Genomic DNA, 13,405 nt, shown 5'->3' on the forward strand with positions numbered 1-13,405 from the left:
AAACGAGCTAATCTACATTCAGTTTCCTTGCTTTTCCATATTCAGCTCGTGTTCATCGCTGCTGCACAACCCAATGCAATCCAACAGTCCGGATTTTGCCAAATCTAAAGTTGTGTTTCACAACTTTTAAGACTTCAGTTCCCAGAATTCCCCATTCTGCTTGCTGATTGAAGGTTGAAATCCACACATCTTAAAGCAATGGCTGGGGCCAGTTTGTCCTCCCACTTCTATCATCCCATAATTTGCTAATGTTTCTGTTGAGATGAGTTTGCAATCTGTGAACTCCCAGGTTGAGATCTACTCATCCGTCCCCTCGCTCGGCCCTTGATCTCCAAAGATCTTGAGATCTTTGTTGAAGATGCAGTGAATAACATCAGTCCGGTCTTATCTCGGCCTCTGCTGCTTGTGGTCCCAACCAACATGGGTTTTACACTCTTCCTTTCCCCACCAAAAACTTTTCCCCAACTGTCCCCGTTGCAGAAAAGACAAGCGACTCGGGCCCCCACGTCCAGTTCGTCTGGTCCGACCGCCGGGAGAGCGAGTCCCCAGGCCGACCATCATCAACGCAGAGAACCTGAAAGGTCTGGATGAACTGGACAACGATACAGAGGATGGCTGGGCAGGTGAGCCTCTCCGGGGCCGCAGACTCTCTCACACCTTGGTTTGGGCTTCCTGGTTTAAGGAAAAACCCCCCCCCCCTTTTTTTAGGCTGCATAACAAATTGTGGTTTTTGCTGCTGCTGCTGGGGTTAGAGCAGGGGTAAAATAGATTTACCTTCGCTGCCTGTTCGGTAGCAATGTGGATGCGCGAGGGTGCGCGCATGCCACCTTCCGCACACGCACAGAGCATTAAAAACGGACATGATGACCTCTGGGTAGGTGGGCGGAGCCTGCAAAGGAAAGCGAACACCCGGGGGGGGGGGATCCGCTGTGCCAGGCGATTACGATTAGAAAGCAGGAAATCCTGCTTTCTAGCTAATATAAATCGCGCGTCACAGCTCATTGTCTGCAATACCGGTTCACCTCCGGGTTAGGGTTGGTCTTGCATTCAGGATTAGGTGCTCTGACCCAGCTCCCCAGACGCAGCCAACCCTCTGAAGTGAACTCCAAGAGTGCTTTGTTAGAAGCACCAGCAGCCCTGCCCAAAAAGTTCCCCTCGCAGGCGTGTCCGGTGTGTCCGGCAGGGAGACGAATGGTTGTCTGCCACACCTCTTCATCTCCGCCCCCTGACTTTTATCCCCAGAGCTGGGGTGGGGCTTTGCTAGCAGCGGTGGCTCTTCCGTCCCAAGGACCGGCTCATAGATCTCCACCACTCTCCTCTCCTCCGCCTTCTGCTTTTCAGACTCGACTGTTCCTCCTCCTCCTCATCGGCCACCTCCAGACCTGGAGGCTGTTGACCCTCCATCCGAGGGCTGGCGGATGGCCCAGGCTCCATCACTGCCTCTCTCTGCCATGCCCTCTCCCCCCCTCTGAGATTGCCTTGATGCTGGCTCTGACTCCCAAGCCGCCTCCTCTGATTAGGCTGCTGGACAGGCAACAGCATTAGTATTAGCCAGGCCGAGCTTGGAAACAAATGGCTTTGCAGTGGTTTTGGGCTTAACGCTAGGCTGGACTAGACTTAGGAGCAAATCACTTACGCTTTCAGTTTTTCTGCAAAAGAGTCCAGCAAATGGATTCCCTGCTTGGCGGTGGGTAAGTTCACGCTGAAATCGCAATGGCCGTTGGTTTCATTTCTCCTCATTCGGTTCCTTGCTTTTTCTAGGAATTCACGACGAAGTGGATTATTCCGAAAAACTGAAGTTCAGTGAGGATGAGGAGGAGGAAGACACCCTCAAAGACGGGAGACAGAAATGGTAAACGGAAAGAGATGCACGTGGAGAGGGTTGTTGTGTCTGGTGTTTGTCTCAATCACCACCGTGAGTTCTAGTCCCGCCTTAGGCGTAAAAGCCAGCTGGGTGACTTTGTGCCAATCACCAGGAAACAGTGAATTCTAGTCCCTCCTTTGGCACAAAGTCAGTTGGGTGGCTTTGGGATAATCACCAGGAGATGGAGAGTTCCAGCCCCGCCTTATCTGGGTAACTTTGAAGCAGTCCCTCCCTGTTCTGGCCCAGGCTTCCTAGCAGCCCAAAGCCGAGTCCTCGTCCCGATAAACCTCTTTGATTTAATTGACAGTGAATCCCTCTCCAGCAAAGTCTTTCCTCTCCCACAGTCTTTCAAGATAGTTCACAATTGCTGACCTTTATCAGGCTTGGAGAATGGCCAGGCCGATGTCTTTCAGACGCCGCAATACTTGGCAAGAATGCAGGAATGAATTAATTGTCTCCTGCAAACTGCCCTCCCCTTTTGCTCCTCTTTTATTTCCTCTGGGAGGGGCCGTTCACCGTCCACCCGTGGTCTTACTCCCAGGTCGACCCCTGTTCTTTAGCTCTTCCCTTCGTCTGGCCACTCTGCACATGCGCACACTGGGAACAGGCTCCACTTGTTCCTCTGCCCCACTGAGGTCTGACTCCGAAGGCAGCTGATAACTGTCAGACGGCCCTGGCCCCCTCTCTGCCTCCGACACGAAGCCCTCATCATCAGAGCCTTCCCCAGACTCCAGGACTGGCCCTTCTTCCTCCCCAACCTCCTCTCTGCCCGAATCTGATGCCAGCTCTGCTCGCGGGCCTCCCCCTCAGCCCAACCTACCTTACAGGGTTGTTGTGGGGAAAATGGGAGGAGGAACTCTTAGGTAGGCTCGCCACCTTGAGTTATTTATAAAGGCAGGATATAAATACACAAATAAAAAGGCCTCCATGCCTCTGTTGGCAGGAATGGCTGGGATCCCCGAAGGCCTCCTTTGCTGAGCTCGGCCGAAAGCACCGATGTCCATTACCCCACAGAGGACCCCAAGACTTGGAGCGACTCAGCCAGCCTCCCTCGCACCATCCGCAAAGTGTCGGAAAGTCTGCCAGGCTCCAGGAAGCTCAGCGGCTGGAGTCCTCTGCCGGAATATCAGGTATTTCGAACTGGGCCCCAAGACTGCAGAATTCACCGCTTGTGAAGAAGGGATGCAAAACTGTCTCTGCTTTGGCGAGTCACTTGAAGAGGGGAAAAAAAAAAAGTGGCTAAGACGGTGAGCTTGTCGATCAGGAAGGTCGGCAATTCGGCGGTTCAAATCCCTCGTGCCGCGTAACGGAGTGAGCTCCTATTACTTGTCCCAGCTTCTGCCAACCTAGCAGTTCGAAAGCACGTAAATAAATGCAAGTAGAAAAATAGGAACCACCTTTGGTGGGAACAGCGTTCCGTGAGCCTTTGGCGTTGAGTCATGCCGGCCACATGACCACGGAGACGTCTTCGGACAGCGCTGGCTCTTCGGCTTTGGAACGGAGATGAGCACCATCGCCCCCTAGAGTCAGGAACGACTAGCACATATGTGCGAGGGGAACCTTTACCTTGCCTACTCCCACACTCACCCAATTCTCTACATATACGCACCTGTTGACCACCAGAAGTTTAAAAACCACCCAGGCAAAAGTAGTCCTTGACTTATTACAACAGTTTGTTCAGTGACCATTCCAAGTTACAAGTCAAACGTGACTTGGGACCGTTCCTCACACTTAAAACCGTTGCCGCATCCCCACAATCCCCACAATCAAAATTCAGATGCTTGGCAACCAGCTCTTACTGATTGATTGATTAATTGATCTTAAGTCGCTTGTTTCAATGCCTTTGTAACTTGAAACGGTTGCAGAGACAATCTGCAATCAGTAAATTGGCCCAGTTTGACTTTGTAGGCAAAGAAAAATCCGTTGCTTCTCCCTGTCGCCCTTCTTTCTCGTATGGCGAGGAGGCCGTGTGGATTTCCGCGACCTTCTCTCATGTCTTCTTGTGATGTCGGTTTCTCCATTCTTGGCCAGAAGCCCCCACTGTCATGTTTGCGGCAACAGTGTTCAGAAGAAAAAGAAGAGAAGCCGCCCCTGAGACAGAAGTTTGTCTACTCGGAAATGTCGGAAGCTGTCGAGCGGGCGAGGCGGCGACGGGAAGAGGAAGAGCGCAGAGCGCGGGAAGAGCGCCTGGCGGCCTGCGCAGCAAAACTGAAGCAGCTGGATCAGAAATGCAAGCTGGCACAGAAAGCGGGAGATGGTCCCAAACACGTCGAGAGTGATGAACCTCGATCCTCGACCTCGGAGAAGAGCGCCGTCTCGGACAACAGCCACGCAACTCGGAGAGGTAAGCAGATTGGCACATATCAGACTTCCAGATATGAACCGGATGCCTCAAACCTCCTGTCCAGAAAAGGCCATGTTGAAAAATGGAGTGTAAGTCCTGTTGTGTCAGAACTATTCATTAGTTTCCACTTAAGAAATTGATTTGCTCACCTAGTCAAATATCGCTAAATCGGTGCTAGATATAACAGAATTGAAGAGGGATTGGACTTGGATTGCTTACAGGAACTCCAGGCTGATTACTTGCTTGACTCCACCACCAGGTTCTGCCTCGTCTTCTATGCTTAAGAGGCGAGTTTGTCATTAATCCTATGTTTAGTCTAGCTGATGTAATTGTATGTGGGAAAGATGTGAGATTGGGTGAAGAGAAGCTGGCTAGGGAACTGTCAGATAAGAGGCTGCGTAGCCCTGAGCTGCACAAGGGGCAGAGAAAGAGGCTCAGAAGGGAACCCTCCCTCGTTTCTCAGGCTGTAAAAGAGACGCTGGGAGATTTGTACTTTCAGACCTGGAAAATTCTGTTACTCCAGCTTTACAGTAAAATAAAAATTAGTTCATATAACTGGTCACTTCGCAAGCATTGAAAGATATAACAGACCTTCCCTGAAGCGACTTCCCATCCAGCTAAAGTGTTTGCTTAATGACCATTGTATTCTCTCTATGACCTCTGTAAAACAGCTCATAAATCGGGAGCGATAACACAAATGACTGATTTTGCGACTCTCGTGACTTGCAAGCGTAATGTCAGAACCGCCCACTAATACGAGTGTCACCACTTGCAAGCTTAAAGCAAACATACCTTTTATCCATGGTGTTTGGCTGGAAACTGCTTGGCTGACTTGTAGCTCCCTTGCTTTAGATAGCTTTCGATTTTTGCCTCCTCCTCCTCCTCTTTTTCTCCCTCAGCCATCCCTGAGCCTCATGCCCAGGAGCCCCCTTCCGGTTACGTGGATGAGGAGACCCCAGCGGCTGCCGCCACCGCAGCGCTCCGGAGTAGCAGCGAGGAGGAGCTCCGCGAAAGTGTTTCCCCCATGCAGGAATTTGGCAAACTCCCCAAGCTCCTTCCCCCGCGGTTCCAGAGAAAGCAGCAAGTAAGGGAAAGAAAACGGTTTAGTACCATTTTTCTCATTCATTTGGATTTTTTTTCCTTTTTCTTTTTTGCAAAGCGGGTTGTCAAGGTTCCAAATAGCATCCAAAATTAAATCAAAGTTCAAGGCAAAGTTTAAAGTTCCCATTGATGAAGAGAGCCATGTTGGCACATCTGGGGAAACCTGAATCTGAAAGCTTCCTGGTTTTCCCCACCTAGTTGAAAGCTCAAGATCTTGCCCCACACCACAATCCATCACGTGGTCCCATCTTCCACTGCCACGCTGACAGCTATCACTCGTAGAGTTGCAGTCAAGTGCCGAGGTGCAAAGAGAAAGGATGACCTTGCCTTTCTAGAAAGAATGTTGTTATGGCTACATAGCGTCTCACTCTGTACAGCCCCCCCCCCCCATTTCCCCACCATAGAAAAATGCGTGGTAGAATAAATAGAAAGTGTGGCAGGCCAGAGACCCAAAAGAAACCACGGCTGCAGCCCTGACACGGGTTGAAGTTTGGGCCCCACATATGAAATGTGTGTTCTTTCTTGAGTTGAACTGGCCTGGATTGAGCCAAAGATTGCAACTTTTCAGCACTGTAGGTTTTTTTTGCATTTATTGATTTTTGATTTAGATTTAGACAGAGAGATACAGTCATAGGGCTGGAAGGGATTTCAGAGGCCTTCCAGTGCAAAGCCCTGCTCAGACAGGAGACCCCATGCTATCTCAGTCAAAAGCTTGTCCAGTCTCTTCTTGGAGCATCTTCAACTTCTGGAGGCCAGTTGTTCCACTGAGTCATTGATCTCACTGTCAGGAAATTCCTCCTTAGTTCTAGGTTGCTTCTCTCCTTGATTAGTTTCCACCCATTGCTTCTTGTCCTGCCCTCAGGTGCTTTGGAACAGGGGTCCCCAACCTTCAGGGACCACAAAGAGCGCTGGCTCTTTGGTTTTGAAACGGAGATGAGCACCGCCCCCTAGAGTTGGGAATGACTAGCACATATGTCCAAGGGAAACCGTAACCTTTTTAAGTTTGCTTTTTTTATTTCTTTTGTAAATTTGTTTTCCTTTTCGATGTAGGAGTTCTCTGTGCCGCGACTACCGATGGCACGTTAATTACTTTTTCATATTCCCTTTCAGGACCAGCTCTACAAAATGCAAAACTGGCCACCCTCCCAAGTCTACCCCCCTTCTTCCCACCCTCAGCGGACGTTCTACCCGGCCCACCCACAGATGTTGGGGTTCGATCCACGGTGGTTAATGATGCCTTCTTACATGGACCCTCGAGTCCCCCCGGGACGCCCACCTGTGGATTTCTACCCTTCATCCCTTCATCAATCAGGTAAAAACATATATGAAATATATTAAAAATAATAATAATTTTGTGATGCTTGTAAGTTGCCTGTTCATTCCTTAAATTTTTCTTCCCCCCCCCCTATTTTTTTGTTCATCTATTCTTTTCCTTTTCTCTTTCAATAAGGCCTATCTATTTATTAATCCATTCAGGTCTTCTATTCACAACTTCTAGAGGCAAGTTGTTTCACTGATTAATGGTCCTCATTGTCAGGAAATTTCTCCTCAGTTCTAAGTTGCTTCCGTCCTTGATTAGTTTCCACCCATTGCTTCTTGTCCTGCCCTCAGGTGCTTTGGAGAATAGCTTGACTCCCTCTTCTTTGGGAGCAGACCCTGAGATATTGGAAGACTGCTATCCTGTCTCCCCCTTGTCCTTCTTTTCATTAAAATAGACATACCCTATTGCAGCAACCGTTCTTCCTATGTTTCAGCCTCCAGCCCCCTAATCATCCTGGTTGCTCTTCTCTGCACTCTTTCCAGAGTCTCCACATATTTTTTTCATCGTGCTGACCAAAACTGCAACATTGAGTGTGATCTTACATTATTCTCTCTTTCTAACTCTGCTAGGGATGATGAAGCCTGCCATGCAACCAGATTCCATGAACGGGGTCAGCTGCCCATCGGAGGAGCAGAGCTGCCAATCTGTGGGGCTGCAGGAGAGAAAAGGGGAAGCCACCCCCATCTGGGGCCCAGAAAGTTTTGTCCCCTTGCCGAGCAAAAATTGTTTTGTTTCCCAGCCAAAGCAAACAGAGAGTGAGACAGAGGAAGGATTATATACCAGGTAACTATAAGATGACCTAGATGTAGTTTAAGTCCTCATTTAATGATCATGTTGGGAGATTAACAACTTGGTCATTAAATGAAGCGGTTGTTAAGTGAAACCACCTTGCTTATTATCTTACTTCAGCTTTCGTTTGCTTTAAAGACCTGCGAAGGTTGGAAAAAGGAGGATTGTGCCTGAAGTTACTTTTTCATCCCTGTATTACTGCGTAAGGTTGCCAAACGAGGCATTCGGTAAACGGAGTCTGCCTGGATCGGGGCTGCCATCAATTTGATTCCTTTGGGGCATTTTTTTTAGAAGAGGGAGGTGGTTTGGAGTCCGTCTTGAGTTGCTTCAATGTGCTGAAGGTAGAAAATGAGGCATTACTTTGTCTCACCTACAAATCCTAAGAAGGTTATGCCGTGTTGGCCTTCCTTGCAAATCAAAGCTGCGGAGAGTCTTGCCAAACATTAAAATTGGTTTCATTTATATTTATCTGCCATTCAGCAGAGATGATATGAACCATCTTACCTCTTTAATACAGGTAGTTTTCCACTTACTGCCTTAATTGAGCCCAAAATTTCTTTTGCTAAGCAAGACAGTTCGTAAATGAGTTTTGCCCCTTTTTACAACCTTTCTTGCCATGGTTGTTAAGTGAATCTGCCTTCCTTCCCCATGAACTTTTTTGTTAGAAGGTTCACATGACACACACACACCCCTCGGGGTGGTCATAAATCTGAGTCAGTTGTGCCAAGCGTCAGAATTTGGATCAAACCCTGACCCTGGGGATGCTGCCAGGGTGGCAATTTTGAAAAATGGTCATGTCATTTTTTTCAGTGCTGTTGTAACTTTGCTGTAAGTCAAGGACTACCTGTAGTTTCTCCCCCCTCTTAGTCCACAGCAGCCACTTGGGAGAGTGTTAGCGGTACGGTTAGGTATCCATGCAAAATTACCATTTTTCCTGCTCCTTACATGTAATTCCTCCTTTTTGGGGGTCCCTCTTTTTCCAGGGTTGAGGATTCTTACTCGGCACCTTCAGAGCTAAGCACCCAACATGACTTCTTCGAAGAACTCGGAGAAGACTACTTAACCTCCTTCGAGAAGAAACCCCAGGGGAATTTCGAGCGGTGCGTCAGTCCCACAGAAAGGGCACCCCAAGAACGAATCTTTCAGCCCCCCGAGTGCGGCTCTGACCTTTCCGACCCTTGTGATCGTAGCCTGTTGAATTCTCCTTTGGAGCCCGGTTCCATCCGGATGAAAAGAAGAAGTCCGAGTACAACGGTTGGGACATCAGCCATTTTTCAAAACCCTTGGAAGAGGAACCTTCCACGAAAGAAGAGGTCTTCCAGGACGACTCCTTGTTTGGCTCCGAGATGTGGAAAAAGGAAGGAGCCAGTAGCAGCAAGCCAACCCTGGAACTGGATGGACGACTCCCGAGAACCGAAATGGCAGCGGTTCAACCGCCACACAGCAGCAAGAGCCGACGAGCAGAACCCGCCGATCCGGTCCGATTAAGAAGCCGTCCTGAAAGCTCTGAAAGTGGAGGAGAAGGAAAAAGAACTAGAGAAGGTGAAGGTCGATGGAGAAGAGACGTCCCATCCCTCTAAAGAAAAGGGTCCCCCGCCGAAGGCGTCTGAGGAGATCAGTCCCGGAGGGGTTGTCCACTCCACTCGCTACCGCTCGTTGGACGAGAGATGCTCCCCGCAAACCCCCATCCCGGAGAACGAGAGACGTCACGAAGACCAACGATAAGGACAGCAAAGAAAAGGAGACGGTCACCAAGACTTGGAGGGCAAGAATCCGTCAAGGGAGTTCGCTGAGCTGCCTCCGACCAAAAGAAACAACTGGATCTTCATTGATGAGGAACAGGCCTTTGGTGGACGAGGGCAAGGACGGGGCCGTGGACGCGGCTTCCGAGAATTCACCTTCCGAGGCCGGAGCAACACGGTGGGATGTGGCGGCGTGGCTGTTGCTAGTAGTGGCGGCGGGAATCTCCGAGGCGGTTACAACAGCAGCAGCAGCAATGTCGGAGGTCCCCCGAGAAGCAGCCGAGGGCGAGCCTTGAGAGACTTCAATCAGGGGGAAGAGTTCCCGCGGGGAAAGCCCAGGCGCCGGATCGCGAGCGAGACCCACAGTGAAGGCTCCGAGTACGAGGAGCTGCCGAAGCGTCGTCGTCAAAGGGCCTCTGAGAATAATAACGAAGGTTCCCTGGTGGAAAGGGGAGAGGACGACCTCAAGAAAGGGGATTTCCACGATTCCTGGAGATCCAATAAGATCTATTCAGATGATCAGGACGCCAAGTTGAGGGCCCCACGAGCTTTCGGGCGATCCTTACCCCCACGGTTGAGCAACTCGACTTATGGGCGACGAGGATTCGTTTCTAAGGAGTCTTCCCAATGGCAGAGTCGAAGTGGTGGAAACACTTGGCAAGAATACAGCCACAACGCCCCTCTGGATGCCTTTGGCATCCGCCGCCCATCAGAAAGGGATTACGGCCAAGAGTCTTACAAGGCTTCGGACTCGTTTAGCCGGCGGGCGTTTGAAGAGGACTACGGAGGTGACCCCGAAAACGTGGAGAACCGGCCGTTCCGCCGACGCCGCCCCCCTCGTCAAGACAAACCGCCCCGATTCAGGCGCTTGAGGCAGGAACGTGAGCCTGTGAGTCAGGGGACCCCTGAAGAGGGTGGGGCCGACCTGGCGGCTTCCCAGTGGCCCCGTAGAGCCAAATTGGTCACGACAGATTATAACGGTTCCTCAAACAGAAGGTCTCCAGAACTCTCCTATCAGAATACCTCGGATCCCGCCAACGAAGAGTGGGAGACGGCCTCGGAAAGCAGCGACTTCAGCGAGAGGCGGGAGAGGAGGGGCGGTGGTGGCGGGAACACGGAGAACGAGGCGCTGTTGGACGGTGGGGCGCCCGGGAGCACCTTGGGGGAGAAGAGAGACCTGGCCAAGAGGAGCTTCTCCAGTCAGAGGCCTGTGGTAGATCGGCAGAGCCGGAAATCCGATCCCGTAGGATTTGGGGAGAAAGCTGTCCGAGCTGGTGGGAACCGACCAGCGTCCTACTACGAAACCAGCAGAATGTGCTGCAATTGAGGAGCAAAAGGTAATAATCTTCCCCCTTCTTAAGAAAAGAGAGACAGTATTTGGATACAGAATGACACCCCCCCCCTCCCCTAGTCCAGCTAAATCTTGAGATCGTGCGGACTTCAACTCCCAGAATTCCCTGCCCAGCATGGTCTGTTGGGGGAATTCTAGGAGTTGAAGTCCACAGATATCAGAGTTATTAAGGTGGAGAAACACTGATTCCTCCTTAAGAAAAAGAGAGGCAATATTTGGAAACAAAGAGGACCTCGTAATACTCATATGCCACTTCACGGTGGTTTTACAGCCCTCTCTAAGTGGTTTACAGAGTCAGCCTAATTGCCCCTATCATAATCTGGGCCCTCGTTCTACCCACCTCGGAAGGACAAAGGGCCGAGTCAACCTTGAGCCTGGTGAGATTTAAACTGCCAGACTTCAGGCAACCGGCAGCCAGCAGAAGTAGCCTGCAGTACTGCAATCTAACCACTGTGCCCCCGTGGCTCATAGTCCAACCTTTGAGATTGTGTGGACTTCAACTCCCAGAATTCTCTAGCCCTGCATAGTCTTGACTAGGGAATTCTGGGAGTTGAAGTCCACACATCTTAAAAAATTGAGAAGCACTCCCCCGATCTGCCAATTGGCAGTTGTCACGACTTACAACCCTTACTGGCCAGGCTCCATGACAGTCATAACTCGAGGACTCCCTGTATTACTTTGTAGTTCTGAACTTTTAAGAAAAAAAAAACCTCCAGCCACTTTGGCCTAGGCAATATGTCTGGCCTATTTCTGCCAGGACCCTCTTCCCCGTGTCCTGCAGGAAGTCCGCCCGTGAAATCACATTTGGCACTGAGTCAGAAAGCCCCCTTTCCCTTGCAGATCTCCAGATGAAAACGGCATTCCTGATAACGGCAGTCCTGGGCGAAACCGTTCCACTTACGGCTCTCATTCCAACCTGAATGGTGTCGAAGCCTGGAGAAAAGGCAAGAGAAGGAGCTGCAGCCTGTGGCCAGCGAGATGAGCGAGAACATCAATCCCTTCGAGCTCAGCTACAGAGGTAAGTCCGCTCAAGGGCGCCAGAGGAAAGCCAGGAATAAACTTCAAATTTGCAATGTTTTGTTAGTCCATTGCTAATATTATTACAATATTTCCCTTACTGTTGATTTGTATCCTGCCGTTATTATTTAAATAAACAAGGTGGCGAACGTACCCAGCACACCTTCCCCCTCCGCTTTTCCCAGCTGGCTTCCATGCTAAGTCAGGACTAGAACTCACATCCTCCTGCTTTCTCAGTGCCTTAAGTCACTAGATCAAACCGTCTCCTCAAGGCCTTAAATATTCACTTTCCAGCGAGAACTTTCAAACTTGAGTTAAAAACTAAGCTCTTGCCCAAATGCTTGTGTGCCGTTGCGCAGGTGGTGCGATGGACAGCCGTGGGGCAGGGCCCGGGGCAGGGGCAGAAGTGGGGCCGATGAACAGCGAAGGGTTCATTGAGGTGCTCACGAAGAAACAGCGACGGCTGCTGGAAGAGGAACGCAGGAAGAAAGAGCAAGCGGCACAGGTGAGAGAAACGAGAAACACGGGTGGTCCTCGATTTAAAACCCTTTAGTGCAGGGGTCGGCAGCCTTAAACACTCAAAAGAGCCACAAGGGTCGGAAGCCCCCCGTTCAATTCTGAAGCCGACCGGAAATCCGGTTCCCCCACCATAGGGACTCCTCCTACCGCGGCATCCGTTTTCCTCTGCCTTGTCCTAACCAAATTGCGCAGCCGACTGGCGACAGGGAGCTGCAGCAGAGGGATGAAAGAGGCACATGCGGCTCCAGAGCCATGGGTTGCCGACCACTGGTTTAGCAACTGTTCAAAGTTACAACCGCACGGGTTGTACAACTTGCTTGGAGAGCCTGCCAGATAACCAGTTTCCAACCGCAGGGCAAGGCAACGCTTGGCCGAGAGCCTCTTATAGTCACAAACACAACTTTCCACTCTTGAAATGACTGAAGGAAAACAAATTGTTTCCTGCAAACTCCACTCCGCTTTGGCTCCTCTTTTATTTCCTCTGGGAGGGGGCCTTCATACTCCCAAGTCCCTGCTCTTTAGCTCTTCCCTTCATCTGGCCACTCTGCGCATGCGCACACTGGGAACAGGCTCCAGCTGTTCCTCTGCCCCACTGCTGTCTAGCTCTTCTCGGCCTCTGACGCAGAGCCCTCGTCTGAGCCTTACCCAGCCTCCAGGACTGGCCCAGGTTCCTCCCCACGGTCCAACTCTGCGGCCAGCTTTGCTGGCCACCCACGGGCCACAACAAAAAGGGAATTTCATCAAGAGTCAGTATTTTTGGGTACAGTTAAGGGTACAGGGTTTGGGGAGCCCTCTAGGCCCCTGGAACCCTCCATCCCAAAGAGCGTGAGATGAAGACAGAAGGAGACCATCCCCTAAATCAGCCTCTGCAGATTTAGGGAAAGGTTCCTCCGATCGAAGAGGAACAGCAGCAGTGTTGGAAGAGTCCTTAACTCCGGCATTTCCCCCCCCCCAAAAAAAAAAAAAAAAAAAATCCTTGTTTTACAGGCTCCGGCTAAAGGCCGCGTCCTGCAGTCCCGCATCCCGCCTCGCTTTGCCAAGAAGCAGAACAGCCTGTGCCTGGAACAAGGGGACGTCTCAGTGCCGCGAAACACCTTGGGGACAGAGATATGGGAGACCAACAGCGCAGGTAGACCCCAGTCGGGACTCTTCCGGCCGTTGGACGCTTGAACTCGCGTGCCGCTGTGCAAACTATCGGATCTTTGGGATGGGTTGTGAAACGGCTAAGTTCAAAGAGCAACAAGGACCCCACAATTCTCCTCCTCCTCCTCCTCCTCCTCTTTCTCTGTTTCCTTTTCCTCCTCCTTTTCCTCCTCCTTCCGTTCCCCTCCACACATACTGCTCCCTCCTAGCATTG

The 13,405-nt window shown here is 50.8% G+C and overlaps 1 protein-coding gene across 1 annotated transcript in view; it reads left to right on the forward strand.

The window, feature by feature from the left end:
• Window positions 1-13,405, forward strand: part of PRRC2B (proline rich coiled-coil 2B) — a 42,888-nt gene that overhangs the window by 16,572 nt on the left and 12,911 nt on the right. Inside the window, 13 exon segments of the mRNA XM_032233256.1 lie at window positions 481-623; window positions 1,762-1,852; window positions 2,808-2,994; window positions 3,896-4,208; window positions 5,108-5,292; window positions 6,420-6,621; window positions 7,200-7,413; window positions 8,403-8,853; window positions 8,855-8,912; window positions 8,915-10,482; window positions 11,383-11,530; window positions 11,889-12,034; window positions 13,036-13,177. Coding sequence (XP_032089147.1) covers window positions 481-623; window positions 1,762-1,852; window positions 2,808-2,994; window positions 3,896-4,208; window positions 5,108-5,292; window positions 6,420-6,621; window positions 7,200-7,413; window positions 8,403-8,853; window positions 8,855-8,912; window positions 8,915-10,482; window positions 11,383-11,530; window positions 11,889-12,034; window positions 13,036-13,177 — 3,848 coding nt within the window.

This window comes from Thamnophis elegans, chromosome 16 (assembly GCF_009769535.1).
Source record: "Thamnophis elegans isolate rThaEle1 chromosome 16, rThaEle1.pri, whole genome shotgun sequence".
Taxonomy (NCBI): domain Eukaryota; kingdom Metazoa; phylum Chordata; class Lepidosauria; order Squamata; family Colubridae; genus Thamnophis; species Thamnophis elegans.